Here is a 27,469-nt window from a genome sequence, read left to right as displayed (position 1 = left end):
AAATTCAATCAATAATATTTTTCCACGTCTCATCTGAGATCCGTGTGTTTAAGTCCTCTTCTCACTTACATTTAAGTGTCTGCAAAGTACCCATCTTGTACTTATTAAACAACCCATAGATGGCACTTATGAGACGCTTGGTATCTGGTTTGAGTTGAAGAATATCGTCCAGAAGAGTTGAAGGTGGAGAAGAAGGGAAAGAGTCCATGTTACAGGTGATGAAGTCTCCAATGTCTCCAATTTGTAGATATCTGAAGAAGTGAGAACCAGGGATACAATATTCAGTCTTCAGTTGTTCAAAAGAGATGAAAACATTGTTTTTGAAAAGTTTATCCAGTGATGTTATTCCAAGGTTTGTCCAGATCCTGAAGGCCTCATCAACTAATGATGGGGGAAACATACAGTTTCTTCGTGGTGATGCAAAAAGGGATAAATTGACAAGTTTAAAATGCCTCCTGAACTGGTTCCATATCTTAAATGAATGAATAACAAGCGGATTAGAAGTAAAATTTGAAATACGTTTTGGGATAGGTAACCTGGTACACAGCAAAGACACAAGTTCAATGTGTTCTACCACTGATACCTTCTCTAGGGCTGCCCATGATGGTAAGTTAGCAGTTTCTGTCCAGTACAACATTGCTTTCACATTGGATACCCAATAATAAAATAAAAAGTTTGGGAGTGCCAAGCCTCCTGCACTCCGGGGCCTCTGTACTATACTTTGTTTTAATCTTGGTGTTTTTTTATTCCAAATGAAAGAGGAGATTTGACTGTTTCAATTTTTAAAGAAAGATTTGGTTAAGAAGATTGGGAGACATTGGAACAAATACAAAAATTTGGGGAAAATGTTCATTTTAATAGTATTGATTCTGCCACCAAGTGAAAGAGGCAGCAACACCCATTTTTCAAACTCTGGTTTTAATTTTGACAGCAGCACCTGATGATTAGCTTTATATAACTCTTCGTGATTCCGTCTGATCCATATGCCCAAGTATTTGAATTTATTATGACAGAGTTTAAAAGGATCCAAAGTAGATGACAACTCCCCCACCGTTCCGCCTATGAACGTAGCCTCAGATTTCTGAAAGTTTACTTTGTATCCAGAGATCACTCCAAACTCTTTTAGCAGATCTTAAAACTTTTGGAAGACTATGTGGTTGGTCTGAGACAAATAAAAGCATATCATCCGCATAAAGTGAGACTTTATGCTCCATTGTTCCACGGAAAAGCCCTTTGATGTCAGTGCATAGTCTCAAGGCAATTGCCAAAGGTTCAATAGCCAAAGCAAAAAGGAGGGGTGACACAGGGCACCCCTGCCTTGTACCACATTGAAGTTGAAAATAATTAGATAGATTATTGTTAGTTCGAACTGCTGCAAGTGGAGAGGAATATAGCACCTTAATCCACTATATTAGTTCCAAACCCAAATCCTCTTAGTGTTTAAAAAAGAAAATACCATCTCGCCTGATCAAACACCTTTTCGGCATCAAGAGAAATAACTGCTTCAGATTGGTTATAAATTATATTTAATAAACATCTAATATTAAAGAATGAATATCGATTTTTAATAAATCCTGTTTGATCAGGTGAGATGATGGATGGCAACACTTTCTCCAAACGATTTGCCAAAACTTTAGCGAGAATTTTTGTGTCTACATTTAATAATGATATTGGACGATACGAACTACAGTTTAGGCTGTCTTTATCTTTTTTTAGAATTAGGGAGATGACTGCTTGACGCATTGTTGGTGGAAAGGATTGTGATATAAAAGATTCATCGAATGTTAATTTCAACAGTGAAGTAATTTGAGGAGCAAATTCCTTATAGAATTCAGACGGGATTCCTTCGGGACCAGGAGATTTCCCTGACTGCATGCTCTTTAAGGCCTTATGTATTTCAGCGTTGGAGATTTGTTCTTCAAGACCACTGGCGACATCAGATTCCAACAATGGGACGTGGAGATTTTCAAAGAAATTGTCTAAGCCAGAGTGATTGCTGGTGGGAGTGCAACTGTATAAGTTTTGATAATATTTTGAAAAACAATTTTTTATATCTAAATTGTCTGTTCATTTTATGCCTTGATCATTTTGTATTACTGGTATAGCCTGGTTGGCTGTTCTTTGTCTCAACTGTTGTGCTAAGAGTTTGCTGGTCTTCTCTCCATGCTCATAAGAGTGACTCTGAGACTTGGAGAGAAGATGTTCAGTTTGTTTCGTAGATAGAACGTTATATTCAGTTTGTAATTGTAATCTATGTTTATATAAAGTAGGAGTAGGAGAGTTACAATAAGGGGCATCCAGCTTGGCGATCTCATCAGCCAGTTTAGTGAGGCGTTCCATTGCGGTTCGTCTCTGTTTTGCAGAGAATTTTATTACAGGCACGCAAACACGTCACAAACGTACCAAGAATCACTCAGGGTGGAATATGAACACAGAACCCGGCCAAAATAACACACTAAACAAGAACGTAACTGATCATGGCACACAACAACAACTTAAGAACAATAACACAATCAAGTTTGAAACAAGGAAAACAACCCCCCCCCCCCGAACATGTCCCATGATGCCTTTCGGTCATTCACCCCAGTGTTTCAAATATGCAGCTGGATGTTGTCTCACACAAATTGCATGTTCTCCCTGTGCGTTGGTTTCCTCCCACAGTCCAAAAAACTTGAGTTATCTGATTCGCTCATGCACCCTGCAGCCTTAAATTGGCTAAAACTGGCACAGCGTGGTTCAACTTCCAATTCAACACACACACACACACACACACACACACACACACACTTGTATAGCACAACATATCTGCACACATTTTTCCCTTCTAAATCCCTGCTAGTCAAAAATATATTGGTGTTTATTGTGTTGAGCTGCAAAGAACAACAATGTGAAATCAGAGTTTTCTGTTTTCTGCATGCTTTGGTCATGCATTGTAATCTAGTTTGCATTAATTGAAAGTCAAGACGACATGTTATCACTGAGCATAGCCTTTAAATTTCATTTCCGATTTTTTTTTTTTTTTTTTTAGATTTATGAGAAATTCACCTGCTTTCTTTGCGTTGCAACCAAACTCGTATCACTGCTGGATATTGCTAAACATACGTTTCTGTACCATCTCATTGATTTTCTCATGTTTATCTCTTTCCCCTGAGTGCCAGTAATGTTTCCCAACAGCTGCTGGGAGGTCAGGCGTCTGTGTTTTCACTGAGAGTTGCTTTTTGGGAGGAGTATGGATGGGGCAGGAGGAGATTGCTGGGTGGATAAATGGAAGGAGCTGCACCAGGACCAGGATGAGGAGGATGAGGAAGACTCTGCTGCCGCTGCTGGCCTCTCTGGCTTTTGCCTCTCTCACGGCTTCGGCTGATGGAGCTCCGCTGTGAGTAGACCTGCTGCAGCTTCATTTTTATCCTGAATCGTTATCAGCAAGTGTTGCTTTTTCCTTTATCTATCTTCAACAAGTAGAGATTTTTCAAAAAGTAACACCTCTCAACCTCAGAGTTGCACAATTATTGGTTTGAGGAAGAATTCAAATTACGCTCAAGCTCAATAACATATTTCTTGAAGTTTGAGGAATGTTATCTCGATTTCCACATGTATGCATCAAAAACACGACTTATATTCAGTAATTTGAGACTTTGTACTCTCTTACCTCCACCCCTGTCAGAAAATATAAAAACAGAACTCAATATAGCAGTTTGTTGGTTTAATTTTCGAAGTTTCCAAAACATAAAATAAATAAATAAAAAGGAAAACCCAGTCCAGAGCTGAGAGGAGAAGTTTGATCTGATCCCAGCTGCATGTTTGTCAAGCTCATCAATAGATCACTCATTGTGTGTAAAGTCCAGGCTGCAGCTCGCCACCCTCGTCTGAGCAAATACATGCGTTTGGGACGCAAGCTTTATTAATTTGAGTGAACTGGACCTTCAGTCATCTTTTTAAGAATTTTAGTTTGGCATAAAAAAGAGGCCAGGAAGCTTCACTCTGAAGCCTTTCTACATCCCAGTTCTCTGTCCTCTCTCCTCTCTGCAGCAAAGTCATGTCGGCCCCCAACCTGCTGAGAGTGGAAACAACAGAAAACATCTTTGTGGAGTGTCAGGACTGCACCGGGGGAGACATCAGGGTCCGAATCAACGTGATGAACCACACAACCAAGACTGAAGTCCTCGATTTCACCTCTGTGACTCTCACCAGGCAGAATAACTACCAAATGTTTGGACAAGTCAGGGTGCGGGAAATAATCCGAATGCAGAAATGGTTCTGTTGAAGGCCCCTCCTTCCTCTCACTGGATGATCTGTTGTTTTAGATCCCGGCTGCAACATTCAGCAAGGATCCCAGCGTGAAGCAGTACGTTTACCTGCAGGCTCAGTTTGACGATCAGCTGCTGGAGAAGGTCGTCTTAGTTTCCTACCAGTCTGGACACATCTTCATCCAGACAGACAAGACCGTCTACACCCCCGACAGCAGAGGTGAGTCTGCTGCTGCTGCTGGAGCCTGACGACACCGGTCCTGATAGAGAAGTCAGTCTCTGCTATGTGAATTATAGCAACAGTAACAATTCAGATGATGTTTTTGTTTGAAGACTGGATTTTCTGATGTTTTTAATGGCTTTTGGATCCAAAGAGGTTCTTTAAATACTTGATGTACACACTGTTTTTTCCTCTTGTCACAGTTCTCTACAGGATGTTTGCTGTGACGCCCCAGATGGAGCCTGTGGAGAGGGATCCACGAACCAGACATGAAGCCCATGTCACCGTTGAGATTGTGGTAATGTGTCTCATTTTTAACTGACTACAGACACCTGAAATCACTAAGAGCATGCAAACACACTTCAGATTCAGTTTCACATAAGCTGGAACATTTGAACCTCAAGCTGTTTGATTCCGTTTGTTTTAAGTTTGGAATCAGAACAATTTTACCATAAAATATGTTTCAGACAAAAGAATGTATTACTCTCACAAGATATGTGTCCCTCGGAGCTGCACACATAAAAGTATGAATCCATTGATTTCATGCTGAAGTTGTCCTCGGACTGGATGTCTGAATGATAAAAGATTTTTCTTTCCCTCAGACCCCTGAAGGCATCATTTTACCACTTGATACAGTCTCTCTGAGATCAGGGATTCACTCTGACGTTTATCAACTCCCCAAAATCGCAAGGCGAGTATTTTTATTAGATTTTTTATTAGTTTCTAAATTTACATTTTTATACTGAACAATTTGCAGGAGCCAACAGGTCACAACTCAGGAAAACGATAACTTCCAATATTGTGAATCAGTATTTTCATAGTAATTTTATCACTTGCTGATTTTTTTTTTTTTTTTTTTTTTTTTGTTATGGTGAGTGGATTTTGGACCCAAGATCTGACTCAGAGACAGGAGATTTTTTTTTTGAGAGGATAAAGGCGTGCTGCACCCCCTCTGGTTACAAGACAGTCTTTCATTTATGTGCATCATAACTCTAAACCACAAATGTGCAAAAGAAAGCACAAAGAAACACATAAATAAACTGAGTTCTCCTCTGTCTGTCTCTGTAATAAAAATGGTAAAACAACATTTTTTTTTACCAGGATTTGTCCTGAAATGCATCTTTTAAAAAAAAATAGGGAGGGTGGTTCAGAGGGATTGTTGTGTAGTTTGTGTATTGAATATTAATAGTGGATGTCAAGATAGAATAGTAATTCTTTATAAACCAAAAACCGCTGGATGTGTTCATTCAGAGTCATGATTAAGGCAACTTGGACACGCGGACAAGGAGAGATGGTTATGGTAATTGTTATTGACTGTGTGTGTGTTTGTGTGTGTGTGTGTGTAGTCCTGGCCTGTGGAAGGTGGTGGCCAGGTTTCGGAATAATCCACAACTAAGCTATTCAGCAGATTTTGAGGTGAAAGAAGACGGTGAGTCTCTTCTTAACTTCACTGTTGAACATTTTTCTAAACATATATTTTACTTGAAAGGAGTAACATATGGAAAATGTTTCCTTTTGCCAGTGCCTCCCAGTTTTGAGGTGAAACTCAAGCCTCAGGTGTCCTTCTTCTACGTGGACAGCAGCGACCTGACTGTGGAAATCAGAGCAACGTGAGTCAAACTTCAGAGGAGCGCCAGTTCAGGCTGGGTTGTTGGTGTAACTGAGGAAAACAATGAAGCACTGAATCATCTCCATGGCTTCAGTTGCTGCTAAATTTGACCATCTTCTTGTGCTTTCAGGTATCTGTCCGGCGAAGCGATGGACGGGACGGCTTATGTGGTGTTCGGGGTTATGCAGGGCGGTCAGAAGAAGGGCTTCGCAGCCTCTCTTCAGAGGTTCCCAGTAAGCACAGAGTCATCCTAGTTAAAATGCTGCAGACTAAAATCAAGACGTTTAGATTGGGGAGGGGGGAGGAAAGGGGCACAAAGCAAATTTAATAGATGGCAGAAAGAGGAAAAAACCAAACATCAGGTCTTCTGCCCTGCACATGCGTTCGTACAATCACAAATACCGTCTGTATTTTGATAATATCAACAAGTCCAGTTCAGAATGTCTACATGACTTCCAAAACTGGATTGTTAAACTCTTATTTCTAGTCATTTCTGAAGCTATAAAGACTTGAAATGCTTAAAATTGTGTCAATGCATGATTTTTTTTGCCGCTGAATGTTTCCCAGGATGTTTTTTCACTGTTTGTTGTGGCGTTAGGTCCAGCGGGGCGAGGGGAGGGCCGTACTGAAGAGTGAGCACATCACTCAGACCTTTCCCAACATCCAGGAACTCGTCGGAGACTCCATTTTTGTCTCCGTCAGTGTGGTGACCAAACTCGGTAAGAGACCAGGACGTCTGCTGATGCAGCTGAACGAAACCAACAGATGACCCTCTGCTCTTCACCTCCTGCTCGATTTGTGGCTTCCTTCATGTCGCAGGTAGTGAAATGGTGGAGGCAGAAGTCAGAGGCATCCGGATTGTCGCTTCACCCTACACCATCCACTTCAAGAAAACTCCCAAATACTTCAAACCAGGAATGTCATTTGATCTCACGGTGGGGAGCTTCTCTTGTGTGTACAGAAAATTCAACTGAAAAAATAAGGGGAATTCAATAAATGTGAATTTGTTGATATAATTACATTAATATATTACACTAAAGCAAAGACAAGACAGAAGAATCCTTTATTTTAGAAAAAATATTTCTGGCGCGTAAAAACATTTTTCACTTTCAAAAGGAAGTCTCGGATCTCAGCTCATCGACATAGATAGAGAGCCGCTCCATATTTATTTGTACTTAACTGATTAATAAAATCTCACTGTTTGTCCACTGATGGCAGGTTGAAGTTTTGAACCCCGACGAGACTCCAGCCGCAAACGTTCCGGTGTCGGTTTTTCCTGGTGACTTTCAAGGTGTCACTGCGAGCAACGGCATCGTAAGGATCGCCGTCAACACCGAGAGAAACACTCAAAGTCTCAACGTCAGAGTGAGTCCAAGAAGGATTATTGTTTTTTAATCAACTTTTCAAACGGAAGCAGAAAAGGGCACAAATACAACTTTTATTTGTTTTAAAATGAAAGCTACAAATGTAACTGCAGTTCTGTGAATATCAGATGATCGTCTCTCTACTCTTTGTTTGCTTGTTTGTTCACTTGTTTGTTTCCTTTGCGCTCTGTCCCTCTTCCTGTCTTTCTGTCCCCCTGTCCAATCCAGCAATATCATGCATCAGTATTGAAATTAAATTAAAAAAAAAAAAGAAAGAAATCACATTATCAAGAGGAGCTTCTATATTTAAAAGCTCACAAACCCCGAAAACCCTCCTGTTCCCCTCCCCCGTCATTCCTGTATAAGTGACTTAATTTGTCTTTGTGCATATTGATTCCAGGCCAGGACCAACGATCCTCGACTCGCACCGAAAATGCAGGCAGAGGCCGGAATGACGGCACATTCATACGCCAGCAGCTCTGCCAGATTCATCCATATTGGTAAGAAACACATACAATCACTTCAAATGGTTCATTATTAATGTGACGATTTATTACTGTTGCCTTTTTTTTTTTTTTTTTTTGGAGGTGTGGATTCAGCAGATCTACAAATAGGAGACAACCTGAAAGTCCATCTGTACTTGTACAGTTTGACATATGAGAATCGAGACATCACGTACCTGGTGAGTCCTCTTTTATTCCTGCAAAGTTACTCGCATGTTCACTCGGGTGGATTGACTGTGGGGACTTTGTCTGCAGATCCTGAGCAGAGGTCAGCTGGTGAAATTCGGACGTTTCAAGACACAAGGGCAAGTGCTGATCGCCCTGAATGTTCCCATCACCAAAGAAATGCTGCCGTCCTTCCGCATCGTCGCTTACTACCATGCAGACCATGAAGTGGTGTCAGACTCCGTTTGGGTGGATGTGAAAGACTCCTGCATGGGCTCGGTGAGATGTGGAGATGACGTTAAAGAAAGAAAACATCAATTCAGATTCATTTCTCACTTGTCTGCTCCACTTTTAGTTGAAACTGGAGCTGGAGAGACCTGCAGCATCCTATCCCCCTGGCAGGAAGTTGCATCTGAAGGTCACCGGAGACCCCGGCGCCACGGTGGGACTGGTGGCGGTGGACAAAGGCGTCTACGTCCTGAACAACAAGCACCGGCTCACGCAGAAAAAGGCAACATCTTTAACTCTCCAAGCAGAAATACCGATAAAATAAACAAGCTCCATGACATTGTTTTGATATAAGCTGCATAAATACTGACAAATCAAAACACCACAGTCTGACATATTTCATTATTATTTATTTATTCATTATTCTGCCTCTCAGGTGTGGGACAGAGTGGAGGAGCACGACACTGGCTGCACACCAGGCGGAGGGAAGGACGGCATGGGAGTTTTCTACGATGCGGGGCTGCTGTTTGTGACCAACACTGCTTCAGGAACTCCTTATCGACAAGGTGACCATGCATATCAACCCCTAACTCCTCTCTCTGATCGAAAAGGCACCCTCTGCTGGTGGACAATGAAACAAATGCAGAAGAAGCAGAAAAGCTGTAATTCTGGGGAAATTCCAGCAGGGGGTGGAGGTGATGTTGGTTTCGTGTAAATTATCAGTTGATTTTATTTTATCAGTTAAGGTTTTGCTTAAATCACACTATCACAGCACCTCCTCTGTCCACGTGATGCGGCCACATGCCAGGCTTGAACAATCACATTTATATCCGATTTCAAATGTTCAATATGGAGACGTCCTGCTCAAATCCTCAAAATGGGGTTTCAGAACGCTATCGGGGACGTCACGTAAGTTTAGTCCATCTTTTATATACCACCAGTGTTTGAAAAAGACATTGGAATTTTATGTATCTGAAATAATATCCTAACAAGAAGATCTAAATAAAGACAAAAATATAAACAAACACAAGACATGAATAACCTCAAGGGCCATTATGTAGTTTTTTAAAGAATTAGCCTTTGTTGACGGCTCACTCGTGTCTTCGATCCTCTTTTCTTTATGTCTTTTCAGAACCGAAATGTGCAGAACCTCAGGCAGCAAGACGGAAGCGAGCGTCTCCTCTCATGGAGGGTCCCACCACTTTAGGTGAGAATCACAGCTCAAGATAACTCAATTATTACAAATTCAGTCTTTTCTTTTCAAGACACACTTGTAATTTCGCTGTCTTCGCATGTATTGGCGAAGAGATATTAACTGGCGTTCACTGTTTATTTACAGTTGATAAATACAAGTCGAACAAGCTGCAGAAGGACTGCTGCGTGGATGGTATGAGGGAAACGCCTCCTTCATACAGCTGTGAGAGACGCAGCGAGCACATCGTCGACGGCCCGGCCTGTGTGGAGGCCTTTCTGGACTGCTGCAGAGAGATGACCACGCAGCGAGCTGACCACAAGGAGGAGCGTCTCAAACTGGCGAGACGAAGACTCAGCAGGAGGTCGATGTCCGACACGTATTTCATTGACCCGTTAGGAGACGAGGACGATGACAGTTACATGGACAGCGATGATATCGTCAGTCGCAGCAAGTTCCCTGAAAGTTTTCTGTGGACTGATGTCAAACTGCCCCCCTGTCCTGCAGGATTGCCATGGTGAGTTCCGCCGCAGCCACCTGGCGCACATTCAGAGTTCTGTTTCATCCCTACTGACCACCAGAAAGCGGTGCTGAAAGCACTGAATGTCCCGCTGCGCAGTTTCCATTTAAACGGTTTAAATTGACTCGCCGCTCTCTGTCTCACAGCGGACTGACATCAGTTCAGAGAAGTGTTCCCCTGCCAGACTCCATCACGACCTGGCAGCTCACCGGCATCAGCCTGTCGCCGACTCACGGTGAGCAGTCCCAACTCACAGTCCGACGTGTTTCACCTGCGCCTCTCCTCCTCTTCACACCCCTCATGCCGTCCCCCTTCCACACTCCTACAGGAATCTGTGTTGGAGAGCCGTTGGAGGTCGTTGTCCGTAAAGAATTCTTCATCGACCTCAGCCTGCCTTTTTCTGCTGTCCAAGGAGAGCCGCTGGAAATAGAGGCCGTCCTCCACAACTACACTCCTGATGCAATCACTGTATGTGGCAGCTAATTGTATTTTATGTTATTTTCTAAAGCAGAAGGGTTACTTAGAGAATTAATTTATATTTTCGATTAATTTCACCAGTGAGACTTGAAGAGAAATCAATTATTTTGCTATTTCTGTGAGGGTTGTGAAATTTAGAATTATATATTATAGATTTTATGTGCGTGGATGTCAGGTCAGATCATCAGCCTGAATCCACTCGTGGGGATTTTCACACCCTTTCTGTCTTTGTGTTGCTTTCCAGGTGCGAGTGGATCTGATGGAGGAGCAGCACGTGTGCAGCGCAGCGTCCAAACGTAGGCGGTATCGACAGGAGGTCAATGTAAGACCCCAAACCACAACATCGGTGCCGTTCATCATTATCCCCATGAGGGAGGGAGAAGTCCAGATTGAGGTCAAAGCGGCTGTCAGGGACTTCTGGCTCAGTGACGGCATCGTGAAGACGCTACGGGTGGTGGTGAGAGACACCGACACAGATTCTTCCTCATCTCCACAGAACTGAGGACATTTTTTTTAAGAGTATGAGTGTCTCTCAGTTTAAACCTTGGTCTCCACGGCCACATTTCTGGCTCAATCTTAACACATTGCTCATCAAAACGTAGCTGCAATCCTTGTGATGCTCACAATGCTTTGATTTTTTTTTTCTCAATCTCAAGCAGTTCTCTCTTGAGATGCATTTGTTTGAGGAGAGTGCAGAATTTTCTCCCATCCGCTAAAATACATTTTGGAGACAGATTCTTTCACTCAAACCCAAAAGTTTAAACTTTGTTTACAAACTGATTCCTGCGACATGGATGATCCTACAGACATGGACATTTCAGGATAATTCCGTGACAGGTTTGTAACACTCAGGGAAAAAAAAAAAAACTAAACAAAAAACAATTTCAGCTGTAAAGAGCAATTTGCAAGTGAACATATTCAGAGGGGAAATGTTCACAACAGCACAGCTCTGTGTGCAGCAGCTCAGTTTTCAGTAACAGCTTCAATGTCAGATTCCACACAGCAGCTTGAGGTTATTCATTACGGGGCAGGTTGGCCTTGATTTGAACCATAAGATCCATGGTGCTCTGTAATGCTTGTCTGTGTTGTTTGTCTAGCCTAACGGTGTACTTGTTACGAGTTCTAAGATCGTCACTCTGGACCCTAAAGGTGTGGTTGAGTTAATTGAATCCACAGAAATCATTAATTACCACTTGTCATCCTCACTAACCAACCACTACTTTTTCCATTCAGGTGGAACACAAGAAGAAATTCTCAACAGTCAAATTCCCAGAAAGGATATGATTCCAAACGCACCTCAGAGCACACACATCTTTATCACAGGTAAGAGAAGTCAATATAATACATATAATATATGTATGTATTCCAATTGGGGTTTCACAAAAAGCCCCGCCCCCCCTTAGTTACTGTTGCTAGCCCGACAAGCTTCTTGACACCGACGGACTGTCAACAGTGTCATGGCAGAGAGGAGTATACCGGTGCGTGTCAGTGACTCTTTTTAGAGCAATACCAGTGCAATATCCTCCAGATGGAGGCAAAAAGGGGTTGCAATATGCAGTGGAGGAGTATATTGATTGATTGATAATCATTTATTTCAGGCACTAACACAAATATCATAACAATAACTAAAAAAAAGGAACAATGTATATTTACATATGACAACAACAACGAGAAAAAAAAAATAGAGCAAAAGTAGTGCCTGAAAAGGAGTGGGAAGAAGAAAAAACTTATTTAATCCCACCCCAATTTACATCAGAATTAAACTGAACTCTTATGTCACGTCCTGTAATTTCTGCGACACAGTGGAAGCAAAGCGGTTATCACTGAAAGGATCTATATAAATGCGGCTGATATAATTCACAATAACAGAAATGTTTGAATGTGGTGATGTTACCATCGGCAACAGATGATTATTACATTGCAATATTACTTACCAACAATGGTAAGGGGTTATGAACAATACCAACAATGGTAAAAAAAAGACTACACCAGCAATGGTAATGGACAATATACTGATAAGGTAAGGAAACACACATATGAAACTAATGCAACAAGATAGAGTTGTCAATTTAGGATCTACTTTTTTTATATTGTGACCAGATCATGTCTTTATAGAGAATTTTAAATCTATGAATATTTTGGCATTGCTTGTGTTGGGTATCCAATTTGTTCCAAAGTTTCAAAACATTAAAATAAGAAACACTGTGACTATGGACCAGTCGTGTTCTTTTACAGTTCTCTTATGTTAGCCCAGCATCCACACCCTCCATAAGAGCGTCACCATGTGTTATCTATCGAAGCTTACAGACAAGACACCCGATTATTCTTACGCTGAGATTGATCAGATTCGAAATCAGCACTCAGATCTGCTCTCGGTTCTACGCAGGATGGATAAATGAGAACCAATGTGTGTGTGCAGGGAGACAAGACGTTTCAGGTCCCGTGGAGAACGCCGTCAAGTCCGTGGGCACACTGATCTACCGGCCCTCAGGCAGTGGAGAGGAGAACTTGAGCCACATGACTCGGCCTGTCATTGCAACCATATATCTGGACAGAACCAACCAGTGGGAGACCGTCGCCTTTCAGAGACGGGCTGAAGCCCTTCAACACATCAAGACTGGTAACTCGGTCAAGCACACATGCATCATAAATCACATGGCATGCAAATGACTATACCTATGCTGCCATAGAAGTATAACTACACACATTTGATAAGAGTTATTGAAAAGGCTGCGTTTCTTTGTTTTTTCCAGGCTACAGTCAGGAGTTGACTTTCCGTAAAAGGGATGGGTCTTTTACTGTGTTTCCGACTCACCCGAGCAGCTCCTGGTGAGAATTCCAGATCTCCACCTTTCATTCACAACCTTCACCATTCCACAAATATACTGAACACACATGGAATTCCAAATTAAATAAGACATTCTCTCCCCTTTAAGGCTGACAGCCTATGCTGCTAAGGTGCTGACCATGGCCCATAGTCTGGTGGCGGTGCAGGAAGAAGTGATCTGTGCTGCCATCAAGTATTTAATCCTCAACACGCAGCAGCCCGATGGCATGTTTCGAGAAGCTGGAGCCATGATGCACGCAGAAATGACTGTGAGTGAAATGATTCTGAATTCTTCTGATTTTCCCTCTGAGATGAATAGCGAAGCTAAAACTGATTCATCTTTTAAAGTCACATTGATGTGAGCATGGTAAATGTTCCTGGGATTCTGTCTGCGTAGGGAGACGTACAGGGAAGAGATTCAGACGCCTCCATGACGGCCTTCAAGCTGATTGCAATGCAGGAGTCACGGGCGCTATGTGCCGCCACCGTTAATGTGAGGATGCCACCAGCGTGCACTCTTTTCTCTTACATTTGCTTAATTTACTTACTATTTACATTGGGCTGTGGACATTTTTGAGCTATTTACGCAAACCTGCAACCCTGTTACCTGCTTCCCTTCGCTTGTGTTTAATACCTCATGTCTATCCTGTGTTGTGTTTCCTGCTTTCTTCATCTTTCTAGCATCTGTCATTCAGCATAAACAAAGCAGTGAGTTACCTTGAGAGGCGCCTGGACAGCCTCACCAATCCTTACGCCGTCGCCATGACTTCCTACGCGCTGGCCAACGAAGGCAAACTCAACCGGGAGGTCCTCTACAGATTTGTTTCCCCAGGTGTGTTCACAGCGGATTATACCAAGCAGATATTCACACACAACCTAAATACTTTAAAGGGGCTGTGTCATGCTTTCTTAGCTAGTCCAAACCCTATTATTGGCATTAACATGGTAATAGTTTATTTTTGGCGCTCAGGAAAAGTCATTTTGTGTTAAATAAAAGATTTTCTGGGGCTAATTCTGAAACCCGGAAGAGAAAATGCTTTGTTTCACTGAAAATCCCACCTCTCCCCCTGTGGACTTTGACTGACAGCTTCTTCAACCAATCGGAGCTTCAAAACAAAGACGTCATGTGTTAGTGTCTCTAAGGGTTAGCTTTAGCTCTTTAGCTTTAGCTTCTCTACACGCAAAGACACGCGAAAACGTCTTTTCCTGTTAGAAACCCACCAAGCGCCGACTCTTCAGACTCTTGCTCTTGCTTGACTGTTGCTTTCAGACGATGGTTGAAGTTTATCTCTGTAAAAAAAGCGGCAACGCTGATTGCCGAGGGCTGCAGTGGAAAATGCGAATCAGCTGCGTGCTGGTCAGAGGACAGTTGGCGTGTTGTCTGCGTGGGGGTGCGGTGGGAGAAGAGTGGTGGGGAGGAGTTCAACTTTTTTTTTTTTTTTTCGTTCAAAGTGATTTTTATTGAAGATTCTGTCTGACATAGCAGAAAATAATACAGACAGCTTTTTGTGTATAACCCCCCTCCACCCTTGAACACCCCAAACCCACCCACCCTGTTGCACCATTAGAAAAAGGAAAAGAAAAATCAATAATATCAATAATAAAGCCAAAGATTAGAAAATCAAAATGCAGTCACTTGAAACCAGATTACTCCAGATAAGTGATGGTTCTACCTCTTTAATCCGATCCAAAATAGATTGCCAAATATGAAAAAAAAAAAAAACTTGCTAGCACTGCCTCTTATAGAGTACCTTATTTTCTCCAGAGTTAGATGATGCAGAGGCTCAATGAACCATAGTTTGAAAGGTGGCGCATGTTTTTCCTTCCAATTTAGCAAAATGAGCCTTCGGGCAACGAGTGTGGCAAAGCCTACCACCACCTTACATTTTTTATTCAGATTAGAGAATTGTAAATTGATGCCAAATATCGCAGTTATGGGTTCTGGTTGAATATTGACCTTTAATGCATCAGAGAGGAACTTGAATATGCACTGCCAAAAAGGTATCAATTTTGAACAAGACCAAAACATGTGGGATAATGTAGCAGCTGTATCAATTTCACAGCGATCACAAGTTGGGTCTATGTCTGTCTTTATTATAGCTAGTCTAGCTTTTGACCAGTGCAATCAAGTTCCTCTTCCTACTTTATTCTAGTTTGAGCCAGTGGTTGTACATTATGGGAGTTAATCACATTATAAACTTTACCAATAAGTCCTTTTGAGAGTGTATTCATGTCCAAAATTGTTTTAAGCAAAGAGTCTGGTGGACGTGAGGGGAAACAGTGGAATGATGCTGACATGAAACTGCGTAGTTGAAGATATCTGAAGAACAGAAAGTCATGAATCTGAAAGGTTATTTTCAGTTGTTGAAACGAGGCAAATAGTCCTCCGACAAACAAGTCTTTCAGAGTCCTCAGGCCATTTGCATCCCAGGCTATAAAACAGTCATCTATAATTGAAGGGACAAATGTGATTATGTGCAATAGGAGCAAGGATTGACATATCATTCAAATTGAAACTCCTTCGAAATTGTGCCCAGATTTTAAATGAGTGCTTAACGACTGGATTTGCAGAGAATTTGCATAACGATTGAGGCAGAGGTAGTCTTGAAGGAATGTAAAGAGGCAAAACTGCAAGACATCTTTTCAAGTTTAATCCATCTGGAATCATTGCTATGTGAACGCCAATATAGCACTGCCCGTAAATTAGAAGCCCAATAATAATATTTAAAGTTAGGAAGTGAAAATCCACCATGTTCTCTGTGTCGCTGTAAAATATTTTTGGAGATACGTGCAGTTTTCCTGTTCCATATAAATGAGGATATTAACTTGTCAATAAAAGAGAAAAAAGTTTTTGTAGAAATAATGGTACGCACTGAAATAAATATAAAAATTTAGGTAAGACATTCATTTTGATAATATTTATTCTTCCTCCTAACGATAATGGTAACGTATTCCATTGTTCAAGGTCCTGTTTGATAATATCTAATAAAGGGACAAAATTTGCCTTGTACATATGTTTATAATTTTTTGTTATCCATATACCTAGATACTTAAATTTATCTTGACTGAGTTTAAACGGGAGTGAAATTAGTGTATTTTGTTGGGATATAACATTTATAGGCATTAGTTCACTCTTCTGCATGTATACGTTATATCACGATATTTTTTCGAAGTCCTCCAAGAGACCAAGTAAACTTGGTAGGCTCTGGAGTGGCTCAGGAACATACAAAAGTGTATCATCTGCGTATAAAGATACTTTATGAACAGAGTCACCACTTTGAACACCTATAATGAGGGCATAATTACGCACTGCTGCTGCTAGAGGTTCTTTAACCAGCGAGAATAACAAAGGGGATTAAGGGCACCGTTGTCGCGTCCTACGTTCCAAATTGAAAAAGTGTGATAAATTGTTATTTGTTCGGACTGCGGCTGCTGGAGAGGAATATGGCATACGAATCCAGGAAACAAACTTCACACCGAAACGGAACCTCTTGTGTGTAAAAAAAGATAGTCCCACTTCACCCAATCAAAAGCATTCTCCGCATCAAGCGACAAGATCACTTCTGGAGTATCGGGTGGAGAGGGATCATGAAGGATATTTAACAACCTACGAATATTACAAAATGAATATCGATTTCTAATAAAACCAGTTTGATCCTTGTTTACGATTAAAGGAACAACTGATTCGAATTAACGTGCCAGCATCTTGGCAAAAATCTTACTGTCCACATTCAATAATGAAATTGGCCGATATGAATTATGTTCTAATTTACTCTTACCCTTCTTATGAGTCAAAGTTATTACAGCCTGTCTCATTGTTTCTGGGAGTTTGCCTAGTGCAGAGGATTCTTCATATACAGAAAGCAAAAGAGGGCACAATTCTTTTGAGAATTTTTTTAAAAAACTCGCTCGGGAAACTGTCAGGCCCGGGTGCCTTCCCACATTGCATAGAAGCAACAGCAGTTATAAATTATTGTTTAGAGAAGGGTTTTTCAAGGTCCAAAGCAGATTGATTACTAATAGTGGGAAGATCAAATTTATTAAACAAGGCATCAAATTGCTCTTTGTTTCCACAGGACTCTGAAGTATACAATTGTGAGTAATATTCAGTGAACCGGCGGTTGACATGTATAGGATCTGTTAGCTTCTCGCCATGTTTATTATTATTTCATGAATAGTTTGGTTGACCTGTTGTTGCAGTTGATGGGCTAAAACTTTTCCAATTTTTTCACCATGCTCATATATTTTATGTTTTGATTTATTGAAAAGGCTCTCTGTTTGTTTTTTAGTTATCAAATTAAATTCCGTCTGAAGAGCTAAACGTTGCTTAAATAGCTCAGATGAAAAAGAGTGAGCTAGGGCTCCATCAAGCTGCAATATATCGCTTTCAATCTTTCTGAGGTGCTCGTGTTGAACTCTTTTCACTCTAGCACTGAAGGCTATAATTTGGCCTCTAAGATGAGCCTTTAGTGATTCCCATATTAAACCAGAATATATACCTGCACTGTTATTAAGGAACCATATATTCATCTATTTCTTTTGATATAAATTTCACGAATTCTTCATCGGAGAGCAAGAGCGTATTAAGTCTCCACGGTCGATATTCACTGCCCAAAGTTGGCATATTGACTCACTAACAGTGGCGTGTGGTCTGATATCACTGTAGCCTGATTTTCACATTTAGTGACTAACAGCAGCAAAGTGTTATCAAGGAAGAAGTAGTCTATTCGGGAAAATGTTTTGTGAACGGGTGAATAGAAAGAATAGCATCTACGGCCAGGACTGCGAAACCTCCAGACATCCTTCATTCCGTATGTTTTAAGAAGCTGATTAACCACTTGTGTTGAACGGTTTGGCCGCACAGTTTTAGATGAGCTACGGTCCAATGACGGTGATAATGCACAGTTAATGTCGCCTCCCAGGATAAAATGATGTGAGTCTATATTTGGTATTTGGGAGAAGAGTCTAGTGAAAAAAGTGGTGTCATCCCAATTAGGGGCATATATATTGGCTAAAACAACAGGGGTATTATTTAGTCTTCCCACCACTATAACATATTGCCCAGCTGAATCAGCTTCAACTTTTGTAGCGTTAAAGGACACAGTGTTTTTAATTAGAATGGCTGTGCCTCTAGACTTAAAATGACAATTTGAATGAAAAAAATTGTCCTGCCCACCCCCCTCTAAGTTTTGAGTGATCAAAAGTAGTTAAATGGGTCGCTTGAAGAAAAGCGACGTCAGTGTTCAACTGCTTTAGATGAGAAAGCACCCTCCTACGTTTTACCGGATGGTTGAGGGACTTTACATTCCAGCAGACAAAATTTACCCGGCAGACACCGGCCCTAGTATTCAACAGTGGGCAAGCCATGAGTTTTGAAACACCATAGCATTAAGATTATGCGTTGAATTAAATCATACCAAATCAAGGAGTATTCCGACACAAATTTAAAACATGTGCTGAAGAAATTCAAGGTAAATTTTGGTGCAACAGGTACCCAACCCCAGAAATCACTGACAGAAGCAAGAACAAAGTGACTGAACAACCCCCCTACTACAAAATCCACACGTTTGTTTGGGTTCTGGCTTTACAGGCAGCTCCATGTTTGATATGAATAAAATTGACTAAAGTCTTTGTTTTCTATATACAAAACATACAAAAAATGTATAGATATTGGCATTACCATGTAAACATTGCTCATTAATCATTTTGATGAACATGAGACAAGTAAAAAAAAAAAGAAAGAAAAAAAAAAACATGCCCCGATTCTATATAAACTTAAAACTGTCAATACTCTGCAAAAAAAAAAAAACAACAACAGAGGACCAATTCTGTGCGGAGAGTTGCTGTGTTGTTAGCTTTTTCCAGCTTGACTGAAAGCAGCTCCGATTTAAGCCCCTCGATCTCGTTCGTGATCACTTTAGTGACTTCCCTTTGGAAAAGTTCAGTCATTTCAGTCTTGATGGATGACAGCAGTTCAGTTTTCAAATCCTCCAAGTTGGTCTGCCCACCTTGTTCAGACATAATGCTAGCCGGATCACTGGAAGGATCCGCAGCAGTGCTAGCCTTGAGTGTTTTGCTAACGCTAGCCGTAGCAGAGCTAGCTCCGTTTCCAGAGGTCTTGGTACGAAGGTTACTTGCCATTCTTCGAAGTAAAAAGTCGTCTCAGGGGGTGTCACAGCTTCTTAAATGAGCCTATAAAGTTGTACACGATATCAACATGCCATAAAAAAAAAAGAAAAAAAGAGACGTATTCTCTCTGCGGAGCCTGCGGTACACACGTCCTACTCCATTGGCTGCTCACCAGCGCCCCCCGGAGAAGTTCAACTTTTGTGACATACGAGCTGTTTTCTACCCGAAGGGAGGGGCTGTTGTAGAGAGCAGCAGACTGAAAAAGATTACTCAGACATGCATGGATTAAGGCAAATAACATTTTTGGGGTGGTTTTAAAGGGAAATAAACTTTGTGGCATGCTTAAAATCTTAAAAAAGTGGATTTTGCATGATATAGGTCCTTTAATTCCACGGGGAAATTCTTCAAGAATCCCTTTTAGTGAATAAGTTAACACAGTAAGTGCTGCAGATGTGTTAAAAACAAGCAAACACAAAAACATTGAACATTAGAGCACTACTTAAGACCTAAAACTAGAATTTGGCACTCAGAGAGCGCAGACCTCCACCACAGCTCAAATCAGTCACCGACAACAATAAGAACACCACATATAATTAAACAACATTGTGATCGGGGGTGTGATCTGAGCGGAGTGCTGCGGCGTGCGGTGCCTCTCTCTGTGGCCCTCTCTCCGTGTGTGTGTGTGTGTGTGTGTGTGTGTGTGTGTGTGTGTGTGTATCTGAAAAGGAAACCGAAAAGCAACATAATTTATGTTATTTTACTTGATTTTAATTTGAAAATTGACCGGATTCTCTCGTATTTTCCGTTCCCGACTTCCTGTGTGGTGCGATCTGCTCTGTCCAGCTTTACAACTGGCGGTGCACGGCGCGCGAGGCTCGCGGAGAAAATAGAGAGGAGCGGAGCGCCCGCAGTACACGGCGCGAGCCACTACGCACGCGGCGGTCCCCTGCGCCTCCTGTATGAACCGTCACATAGGTTAACAGGGGTGCTGATCTGAAACTCGGTGCGCGGCGCTTCTACTTCGGCGTCTGAAGTGGCGCGTCCTGTGTGAACCAGGCGTTTGTCGCCCCCTGTCGGCGGGCCTGCTCAACTATGTGAAAGACTGCTCTATCTCTCAATGATAAAGAATCCTTTAAAAAATTCCTGGATCCAGACAGTGATCTGGATCATCACCAAAATTTAATGGATTCTAAGTTAGCCCAAGACCCACCCTTCCACACAGTTTCATTGCAGTCCGTCCATTACTTTTCCGTGATCTTGCTAACAAACCAACCAACAAACCAACGTGATTACATAACCTCCTGGTGGAGGCAATACTCGAATCTTCACCAGATTAACCTTGGTAAAGCATTTTTAAAGACTGATACATGAACAATGTGTGTATCAGTCAGCTGGTTGAGGCATCTTTCATGTCGAGCACAGTGTTCACAGGGTTTTTTCCTTCCAGATTTGTCTCACTGGCCTGTAGCTAAGGGACATCGATACACACTGGAGGCCACAGCGTACGCTCTCCTGGCTCTGGTCAAGACCCGGGTAAGCAAACCTATAGGCTGGGAACGCAGCAAGCCTGAGCTCAGAGTTTGATGATGAGTGGCTGATGGGAATTTTGGAGTCTTGGTGATGATGATGGGGAGGGATGTACGCTACACTCCTTCATTTATCTTCAATAGTAGTGATTCTAAACCTCAGGAACCTGAATTTTACTCTTCTGTTCATGAAGGCTTTAGAAGATGCCAGACCTGTAGTGAGATGGTTCAACCAGCAGCAGCTTGTGGGCGGAGGCTTTGGATCAACCCAGGTACAACAAAACTTCCTCCACTCCTTGTCCTCAGTAGACTTTCTTTTTTGTTTGCTCATCGCCTTCGCCTCACATTTTCTTCCTCCTTGTTTTTCTCTCCAGGCGACAGTCATGGCGTACCAGGCTCTATCAGAGTACTGGATCAATGCTAAAAACCCAGAGTACAACCTGAACGTGGACGTTTTGATGCCGGGCAGGGCGATACCTTACAAGTTCAACGTGAACAGAAGAAACCACCACCTCACAAGAACATTGAAGGTTGAAGCACAGTCCTCCGTTCACTTTCAGAAAACACGCCTGTGATGCCTTCTAACCTTTCTGCGTTTGTGTTTGTGTGTGTGTGTGCGCTTCTTAAAACCTCAACAGAGTAATGAAATAAATCAGGACGTGCTGGTGAGAGCCACAGGATCAGGAGCAGCAACAGTAAAAGTGAGACATCAGCTTTGTGTTTCCTCAATATAATTTCAAGCTTTTGTGAACGTTGTTAATTATTCTGTTCATTATTCTTCCATCTGTTTCAGATGGTGTCCGTGTACTACGCTCCGCCTCAAGAAAAACAGAGTGACTGTCAGAGGGTCAACATGTCAGTGGAGCTCGTCCCAGGTAACCTGCTGCTTTCCGTTTCTGCAAAGCATCGGCAACGTCAGTGTGAAGAGTCCTTCATGAGCTTTTTGTCGTGTTGCAGAAGCACAAGGTGTGAATTTCCCCCATCCAGAGAGGAAAGCCAGACAGCCTCTGTTGCTCTGCAGAGGTGGTGAATGCACCTGCGCTGAAGGTGAATGACATTCAGCATTTTGGGTGATGTGAGTCTTTTTTGACCTCAAAACAAGAACATTGACACTTGGTGTTTTTGCTTCCAGGGAGCTGCAGTGCGCAGAAGGGCAAAATCAGTAGTGATGAGCGCACTGCTAAGATTTGTGAGGCAACACTGACCAGCAAAACTGATTTTGGTAAGAAACCATTCATGTTTCTTGCCGAGAATGAAAGTTTCTCTCTATGTGGGAACCTCTCACCACCTCTCACTTTTTACACAGCATACAAAGTACAGCTGGAGGAGACAGTCGCTGATCCGTCCACAGACACTTACGCTATGAGGATACTGGACGTCATCAAAGAAGGTGAGCGTCTTTAACTTTCAATACTTTCTTTAGCCTGTAAAAGGCCATGCAGTCTTTATACCTCTGGTTTTATCTACAGATCTCTTTTAAACGTGTCACCGAGAGGATCTTATTGAAGCTCCTGTTACTATGAGACATGAACTCGTTCATCTTGACATCTATTCACTGGTTGCTGCTTGCAGCTCATCGCACGAGCCTGTTTCGTTCTACCAAGTTAATCAAGCTAAAAGCAGTTGACTTATAATGATAAGAATACAGTTTCTCAAACAATTGACTGTAGTGCGGAGGCAGGAAGGCATTAAGTGTCTTTAAAATGGAATTAAAATAAGTTGTCTTTGCTGTCATAATTGCAGGAGACACTGATGTTGGTCCTGTGGGTAAACTGCGCCCGTTCCTCAGCCATCAGCACTGCAGAGGGGCTCTGGGTCTTCAAAAGGGTAAAACGTACCTCATCATGGGCTCGTCCCGAGACATCCTCAGAGACGACCAAGCGCGGACGTACGTGCAGTCAGACTTTTCTACTATAAGCAGACGTGGACAAAATTGTCGGTACCCTTCAGTTTAATGAAAGAAAAATCCACAGTGGTCCACTCCAGGTGCCTTTTCCAGACGGCTCCTTCCAAAGATGTTGGATAGGATTTAGGTCAGGGCTCATAGAAGGCCACTTCAGAATTATCCTGTGTTTTCCTCTGAGCCATTCTTGGGTGTTTTTAGCTGTGTGTTTTGGGTCATTGTCATGTTGCAAGACCCATGACCTGCAAGCTTTCAAGCTTTCTGACACTGGGACTCTGTGAACATAGAGCTGATCTGCCCTGGCAAAAACTTCCTTTTTTATCTCTACTGTCCATAGCACATTCTCCCAGAGGCTTTGTGCCTTGTCAACATGTAGTTTGGCAAATTCCAGTCTGGCTTTTTTCTGATTTATTTTTAGCAATGGTGTCCTCCTTGGTCATCGCCATGAAGTCCACTTTGGTTCAAACAGGAACGAGTGGTGCGATCGGACATTGATATTCCTTGGGCTTGAAGTTCACCTTTAATCTCTTCAGAAATTTTTCTGGGCTCTCTTGTTACCATTCGTTTTATCTGTCTCTTCGATTTGTCATCAGTTGTCCTGATCTGGCCACGTCCAGGAAGGCTGGCTACAGTCCCATGAATCTTGAATTTCTGAATAATATGTGCAGCTGTTGTCACAGGAACATCAAACTGCTTGGAAATGGTCTTATAGCCTTTACCTATAACATGCCTGTCTATCATTTTCTTTCTAATCTGCTGAGACAGCTCTTTCCTTTGCTTCCTCTGGTCCATGTTGAGTGCGGTAGACTTCATGTGACTCCCTGTCGCCCTCTATATGAGCCACTGACTGATTACAAGATTGTAGACACCTGTGAAGCTAATTAGTGGACACACCTTGGACTGACATGTCCCTTTGGTCACATCGTTTTCATCAGATTCAAGTTGTTTCTCTGACCACTGTGAATTTTGCTTTCATTAAACGAAGGGTACCAACAGCTTGGTCCACGTCTGTATCGTCGATTCTCACATCAGTTCATCATGAACTCCTGTGTAGCTCACTGTTTTTCTCTCTTCAGGTTTCAGTACGTGCTTGATGAGAAGACCTGGGTTGAGTACTGGCCCACAACAGAAGAGTGTCAAACAGATGAACACCGACTGTCCTGTTTGGGCTTGGAGGACATGGCTCTTATGTATACAGTCTTTGGCTGTCCGCAATGACGAAGTCCAAGGAACTGTAACCTTTATTTTTATCCATCTAATGTGTTTCCTATGCAACGTTGCATGGGAGAATAAACTATATCGCCCTTAAAATTTGGTGTTTTTCACCTGAATTCTCTTGGCCAGTCCTTGTACACTTCATAAATTGTATTGACAGTATTGCCTCACAAAGAAATCTCAATACATTGATCCTGACATGCATGAAATTTTCGCAGTTCATCATTATTGTACTAAAAACTGTTATTTGACAAATTCATGGAAAATTCAGTTAAAATGACAGTGTGAAATCTTAAAATTAAGAATATTTTTGGTGGATTTGTCGAGGTGAAAATCTTGTGCCCGTCTCCACGGTGCCGCACCGTGTTGCCGGACTTATGACGCTGCACACAATACTGCTAAGTGGTGCATCATGGGGGATTTGGAAGTTGTTGTACATGCTGCTTCTGGTGAGAAATACAATGAAATGTCAGTAGTCAGCTTGCATGGCAGCATCGCCGATGCTCAGATCTGAGTGATGTGATGAGTACGTTGTTCTTGAGTCCGTTTTGACCCACAGGCCTTATGTTTGACATGTTTGACTGTTAAACACAAGCATCGAGTCAATATAGTGCTGTCCATGGTGCTGAAGTTACTAGATACACTGTGAAATTATGGCTGTGCGGTATACACGGCATGACGGTAGAAACGATATAAATTTGGCCACGGTCGAGCTTTGCACTCTGCCATCATACCGTCATCTCACCTGATACAGTTTAGCTGCTACTACGTAAATCAAATGAAGGGATTTAATTTATATGATATGAATTTTAGGTCATACCGCCAGCCCTGTGTGAAATGCGCACACACACACACACACACACACACACACACACACACACACACACACACACACACACACACACACACACACACACACACACACACACACACACACACACACACACACACACACACAAAACGATACACTCCAATGCACAAATGCATAGAGATTAACTATTGCTGTCCAATGGTCTTGAAGCTTCAACCCAAATAATATTTGGTGCATTGGTGAAAGACACGCACACGCACAAATACACACAAAAATGCAGAAAGTAAACAGAGTGCTGTCCATGGTGCTGAGATATCACTTTTTTTCTTTTTTTTTGCTGAGATATCACTTAATGTTATTAGGTACATTGTGTGAAAGACACAGACACTAACACACACATGCATAGAGTTTGCATGGTGCTGTCCATGGCGCTGACTGCTCAACTGAATACAGTTATATCCCTGTCTCCCAGACAGTTTAGAAGCACATTCTTTACAGATAACGTGTGTCTTGTCAAGTTTGCCATCTTTCTTGTAAAATCCATAGTACTTTGAACGATGGATTTGAACTTTGAGGGTGCGTTAAAGGACAGAGGATTCTCCGCCGCATGCGCGGCTCCCTCCGCATGAGGACTGTCGGGAGCACGCACGTCAGCCGCACGTCAGCCGCATGTCAGTTTGTTTACGTCCGCGCAGTTGGAGCATCGTTTTTTCGCACAAGATTAAAACACATTTGTAATCATGTCGGACTCTTCATCAGTAAGTAATAACCCTTTGGGAATTACGTTTGAGCGTAAGAACGCGCACAGAGGCGGCGACTCGACATGATATGTCATCTCGCAAACGCATTCCCAGATTGATTGGCATTGTTGATGCCCAATTACGAGTTGGGAACCATACAACGCTGATTGGTTCGCAGGATCCTCCAGCATGTCTTTAAAAATCTAAATCTCTTGTAACTTAGCGCTGCCGCTACTGCACTCCGCCATGTTGTAGTAACTTGTAGCACAGTGTGTGTGTGCGCATGTGGCTTCCGTCCGTCTTCGGGAATGATGGTGCATTCAATACGCCTCAGAAACACAAGAGAGAATACAGTGCAACGTGTAAAAACCGATGCAACTTTGAAGATTACCGATTAGGCACACAGCGAACGATGCATCATGATTATAAGCCGTCATCGCATCGGTACACACTGAATGAATCGATACACTCGTATCTCACACGTATGTATCTCGATCACGATCGATATCGATTAATCTCCACATCCCTAGTTTCAATGAGACCCGGGCTCTTTTTGAAACCAACATCATCGCCCCCTGCTGGAATTCCCCATGTATTACAGTTTTTCTGCACTTCTGCATTATCTCCACTTTACCATCAGAGGTTGGCGCTTGGACCTTAAATAGTCAGAACCACTCTGGACGTGGACAGCCTTGACATGGTGTGGATGACTGGAAAGAACAAAGTGGAACTTCTGCTTTTCCTTGTTGTGACTTGAAATTTCCAGAATCTTATCAAAGCATTCAGAATAGCATTCATTATGTTCTCATCAGGTGAGGCCTTCCTGAAAAAAACCAAGCTTCCATCCAAGGCTGGCCAGGCTGAACCAAAACCCAGAGGGGTGTTTTTTCACTAATTTCACTAACTTAACAGTCACCAACCACGGAGGGTATGACAGTGTAACCCTGAGAAAAATATAGTTGGTTTTATTGTTTATTGCACTGTTGTTCACTTGTTAAGTTTTGTGCAATGTTTTCTATAAGAGAGTGATTGAGGTGAACTGTATTTTGGGGTGGTTGTCATGACTCAGTTTAGCCACCAGAGGGCACTTGGTATACAGGCAGCATTTAGTTCTTCAGACAGGCGCATTGCATGCCGGGACAGAGACATCCACAACTTCCTCAGAGGTCGGCCATCTTAATACCGGAAAGGTGTGAGAGTTTCTGTGGAACGCAACGTAAGGTTGGTGATCTCTGCAGACGTTTATACTCTTATTTCGCTGAAAAATTTCAATGGAACATCTTAAAGCACTATAAGGCAATTGCTGTTGTGACTCTGAGTTATATAAAAATTGATTGATCAAGAGATTCACTCAGTTGCCTTTTATTCATTTACTTAATTATATTGTGACTGTAATTCCATTATTTGACTTGAGACTTTCTGAGCTCCTTTTATAAATTTTTGCAATGCCTAATTCATTATTTTTTAACGATGTGTTTACTGGTGCACTATTTCGTGTTGAAATAATCTATGGGGGGGACATTATACATTCACCATAGATTTAACAATGTGGAAGGTTACTGTTTGAAATATAATATAAGCAATATAATGAGGTTCATGAGATGTAAGTATTTCTGAAGTTTCAGGTGCGTAAATTGTTTATCTTCAGCCCCCACTACAGCCCTGTCAAATCTTAAAGTATTTTCGTACAAAACTAAAAATATGGACACATATGGGTTGTCTAAATTATTCATAAGTCTGCAGTGCTATAAATATATCTCAGTGTAAGGATTTGAACATGGAGCCTAATATGA

The 27,469-nt window shown here is 42.0% G+C and overlaps 1 protein-coding gene across 1 annotated transcript; it reads left to right on the top strand.

The window, feature by feature from the left end:
* The first annotated feature begins 3,247 nt into the window (after positions 1-3,247).
* On the top strand, positions 3,248-24,128 carry LOC115383815 (complement C3-like). The gene is made up of 38 exons (XM_030086004.1): positions 3,248-3,376; positions 4,030-4,225; positions 4,305-4,467; positions 4,671-4,765; positions 5,070-5,158; positions 5,814-5,896; positions 5,990-6,077; positions 6,207-6,309; positions 6,675-6,795; positions 6,896-7,011; positions 7,295-7,441; positions 7,841-7,940; positions 8,028-8,122; positions 8,199-8,387; positions 8,464-8,619; positions 8,773-8,902; positions 9,469-9,543; positions 9,676-10,045; positions 10,195-10,283; positions 10,377-10,516; positions 10,770-10,982; positions 11,623-11,674; positions 11,759-11,848; positions 12,945-13,145; positions 13,279-13,354; positions 13,462-13,621; positions 13,750-13,845; positions 14,034-14,184; positions 20,929-21,014; positions 21,202-21,279; positions 21,382-21,537; positions 21,646-21,708; positions 21,801-21,882; positions 21,965-22,054; positions 22,140-22,229; positions 22,314-22,397; positions 22,751-22,895; positions 23,987-24,128. Exons 1-38 carry the CDS (start codon positions 3,291-3,293, stop codon positions 24,126-24,128), a joined length of 4,686 nt encoding a protein of 1,561 aa, XP_029941864.1. The 5' UTR covers positions 3,248-3,290.
* Positions 24,129-27,469: the final 3,341 nt, after the last annotated feature.

This window comes from Salarias fasciatus, assembly GCF_902148845.1.
Source record: "Salarias fasciatus chromosome 23 unlocalized genomic scaffold, fSalaFa1.1 super_scaffold_20, whole genome shotgun sequence".
NCBI classification, from domain to species: Eukaryota; Metazoa; Chordata; class Actinopteri; order Blenniiformes; family Blenniidae; genus Salarias; species Salarias fasciatus.
This window is presented reverse-complemented; position numbering and strand designations above follow the sequence as displayed.

Coding starts and splice junctions, on each gene's coding strand:
- LOC115383815 (XM_030086004.1), top strand. CDS start 3,291: ATGAGGAGGATGAGGAAGACTCTGCTGCCGCTGCTGGCCTCTCTGGCT. Junction 8,903..9,468: donor AGGAACTCCTTATCGACAAG/GTGACCATGCAT, acceptor ATGTCTTTTCAG/AACCGAAATGTGCAGAACCT. Junction 21,015..21,201: donor TGGCTCTGGTCAAGACCCGG/GTAAGCAAACCT, acceptor CTGTTCATGAAG/GCTTTAGAAGATGCCAGACC.